We start from the raw sequence: 3,704 nt of genomic DNA on the forward strand, positions 1-3,704 counted from the left end.
CACTACGTATTTATATTTAATTTATGTACACCTACATTATTTATATTGTAAATCACCCAGTAAAAGTATAACTAAACATTTGTGGAGCAGTTAATTCAGCATTAGTTTTGGCAAATGAGACAATCTATTTGACTTGTATTGTTGTATTGTTGAGGTTATGTCTTTCATTTGAGTAAGAATAGTTTTTAATCTGTAGGTGAGTTTTAGCGTACAATTTATTTTATTTATTCATATTTTTTCTATTACAAACTATAATTAATAATACAAATAATGAGACCTCACTGGGGTTACCCGTGCCGAGGACACTTAACAATATACTTTTTGAAAAATATTTTTTCGTTTGAGAATAAACAAAGAAGACTAACTTAATAAACAGATCTCTGTTATCTAATTAACAAATTGTTCAGACAGTTTTAAACACTATATATTTATGTTTATAATTAATTTATGTACATCTATATTGTTTATATTATAAAACGCACAATGAAACAACAAAAACCTAACATACACTTGTGGAGCAGTTGATTCAATATTAGTTTTGGCGAATGAGACAATCTATTTGACTATCCACTATCCATTTTTTTCTAGTCATTTTGAACATTTTCTCATTTCCAATTGTTTTAAAACAGTGGAAGTAGGTTTTAGATTTTAATTGAATAATACTCAAAATCCCTTTGTCCGAAAGTGGCATTAGTTTGTATTTGTTTAAGTTGTCTTTGTGTTGGGATTTAGTGATTGTATTATTTGTATGTGTTGTATTGTCGAGATTATGTCTTTCATTTTAGTGAGAATAGTTTTTAATCTGTAAGCGAGTATTGTTTTAGCGCTTCGGTGTCATAAGTACCTATATATTATAATTCTATGATTATAAGCCACTAAACAAGCTGTAAAGTTGTATACTTACATTATGCAAAGGTTAAAAGGATTTCAAAAGTACGTATGTATATGTAATATGGTATTTTAAACCACCTTACCTTATTCTGAAGTTGCAAAATTACATTTTGAGCGCGTGAACGGTTTCTCAACACAAATAATCATCATTAGCATTTTAAATACAATCTCCGTGACGTTACATACTTGCATTCTGGGCATCCAAACGGTTTTTACCTTCATGCATCTTTATGCAGTGCCGCTTTAAACATTTCTTATCTCGTGTTATATAATTACATTCTGAGCAGGCGAGAGATTTTTCAACAGTATGAATCAACATGTGATGTTTTAAATTTCTCTTTTTGTAATTTGTATATTTGCATTCTGTGCAAGCAAACGGTTCCAGGCCAGAATGTATCATCATGTGTTGTTTCAGGTGTTGTTTTTGTTGAGTTGCATAATTACATTTTGAGCAAACGAACGGTGTTTCGCCGGTGTGTGTCAATTCATGCAGTTTTAAACTATACTTATGTCGAGTCATATAATTGCATTTTGAGCATGCGAATGGTTTTTCGCCAGTATGTATCCACGAGTGCTGTTTTAAACTCTCCTTATATCGAGTTATATAATTACATTCTGAGCATGCGAACGGTTTCTTGTCAGTGTGTATCAAGATGTGCTTTTTTAAATGACCTTCACGTTGAGTTGTGTAATTACATTCGGAGCATGCGAATGGTTTTTCTCCTGAATGTATTAACATGTGGTGTTTCAATTCATTTTTTCGTTGAGTTGTATATTTACATTCTGAGCATGCGAACGGCTTCTCACCAGTATGTATCAAGAAGTGCAGTTTTAAATTTTTCTTATGGCGTGTTACATAATTACAACCTGAGCAGGCGAACGGTTTATCGACAGTATGTATAAACATGTGCTGTCTTAAACAACTTTTTCGTGGAGATGAATATTCACATTCTGGGCATGCGAACAGTTTGTCACCTGAATGTGTTAATATGTGCTGCTTCAAATCATCTTTCCGTCGAAATGTAAATTGACATTCTGCGCATTCAAACGGTTTCTCGCCAGTGTGTATTAAGAAGTGCTTTTTCAAATATTTCTTATGACGTGTTACATAATTACATTCTGAGCAAGCGAACGGTTTATTGCCTAAATGTGTCAACATGTGCTGTTTCAAATTGTATTTGAATTGAGTTGTATATTTACATTCTGAGCATGCGAACGATTTTTCGCCAGTATGTATCAAAATGTGTCGATTCAATTGATCTCTACGTTTAGTTGAGTATTTACATTCTGAGCATGCGAACGGTTTCTCGGATGAATGTACCAACATGTGCTGTTGCAAATTATAGTTGAATTTAGTTGTAAATTTACATTCTGAACATGCGAACGATTTTTCACCGGTATGTATTAACAAGTGCGCTTTTAAACTACACTTATATCGAGTTACATAATTACATTCTGTGCATGCGAACGGTTTCTCGTCTGAATGAATTAGCCTGTGGTGCTTTAAACTACTCTTCTGTCGAGTTGTATATTTACATTCTGGACATGCGAACGGTTTCTCGCCTGAATGCTTCAACATGTGCTGTTTCAAATTACCTTTCTTTTGAGTGGAATATTTGCACTCTGGGCACGCAAACTGTTTTTCACCAGAATGTATCAACACGTGCCGTTTTAAATTACATTCGAGTTGAGTTGTATATTTACACTCTGAGCATGCGAACGGTTTCTCACCTGAGTGCATTAACATGTGCTGTTTTAAATAACCTTTATGTTGAGTTACATATTTACATTCCGAGCATGTAAACCGTTCCTTGTCAGTACTTTGCAACAGATTCACACTACGAGGTTTCTTCGTCTTCCCCTTCTGTCGTGTTTCCGCACTATGAGACGGTAGACTCACGTTCTCCACAAATAGTGTTGTCGAATTATTACCTGGAAAGATAGTCATAATATTAACCCGATGGGAAGCGTTAGACCACCGTTTAGCGGACACCAGGGATCTACTTGTAAAAGACCCTGACTAGGCCTAGAGGGAAGCTGTATTATATTGATTGAGTTAATCCACGCTGGTATTATATGATTACTAATTTACTACTAACGGCTTGTTTCATCAATAATAAATATGTACGTTCGCCTGTGTGATTATATAATTTGTATCATTGCTTAAGTACATTGCCGATTTATTGGTATCCCATCACGCTTATTAGTTAAAAATTAAGCATTTTAAAATGAAATACTGTGGTCTCGGCCAGCACCGGACTTAATACTGTTGGCAATGTATAGATGTGGCGGGCACGGATGATACTCGGTACGCGGCACTGTGGGTATAGGAAGTTTGTAGTACTCGCCCCTAGCGGCTACTGACTACAATAGGAACTGCCCAACCACACACAATATTACTGACAACAATATTACATTTTAAACTTGTATTTACAATTGATACTCCGTGAATGGTAAAGTGGAATGCAGTATTACTCACTAGAGTCAACTTCAGTGTTGCGAGAGGATTCCAAACATTCTTGTTTTATATCAGGATAATCAATGACGATGTCCATATTATTCCCTATAGTATACTGTTGCTCAGTACTGGTCCCCGGTTCAGCCTTCACGGTAACAACCCCTGGTTTCTCGCTTTTGTAGGAAGATGGCGTTCCTTCCCCAGTAAGAAAAATGTCACTTTTAACATCGCCAGTCCACGGTTCAGCCTTTACCGGAGCGACACACGGTGTCTCGCTTCTGTAAGGATATGGCGTCCTTTCCCTAAAATGGAGAATATCTTCTTTTACACCGCCAGTCTCTGGTTCAGCCTTCAC

General features: G+C 35.6%; 1 protein-coding gene across 1 annotated transcript; it reads right to left on the reverse strand.

The window, feature by feature from the left end:
• Positions 1 to 591: 591 nt before the first annotated feature.
• On the reverse strand, positions 592 to 3,698 carry LOC148279344 (uncharacterized). Its single transcript, XM_088230129.1, has 2 exons — positions 3,371 to 3,698; positions 592 to 2,823 (listed from the first exon to the last, which is right to left on the reverse strand). The coding sequence occupies exons 1-2, from the start codon at positions 3,444 to 3,446 to the stop codon at positions 1,070 to 1,072; spliced, it is 1,830 nt and encodes a 609-aa protein (XP_088086255.1). The 5' UTR covers positions 3,447 to 3,698; the 3' UTR covers positions 592 to 1,069.
• Positions 3,699 to 3,704: the final 6 nt, after the last annotated feature.

This window comes from Micrasema longulum, unplaced genomic scaffold (genome assembly GCF_059751315.1).
Source record: "Micrasema longulum isolate JH-2025_06_02 unplaced genomic scaffold, ASM5975131v1 h1tg000731l, whole genome shotgun sequence".
Lineage (NCBI taxonomy): Eukaryota > Metazoa > Arthropoda > Insecta > Trichoptera > Brachycentridae > Micrasema > Micrasema longulum.

Excerpts from the sequence above, each read along its gene's own strand:
- LOC148279344 (XM_088230129.1), bottom strand. The coding sequence starts at position 3,446 with ATGGACATCGTCATTGATTATCCTGATATAAAACAAGAATGTTTGGAA. Across the intron at positions 2,824-3,370 it reads CAACACTGAAGTTGACTCTA|GTAATAATTCGACAACACTA; the intron begins GTGAGTAATACT and ends CTATCTTTCCAG.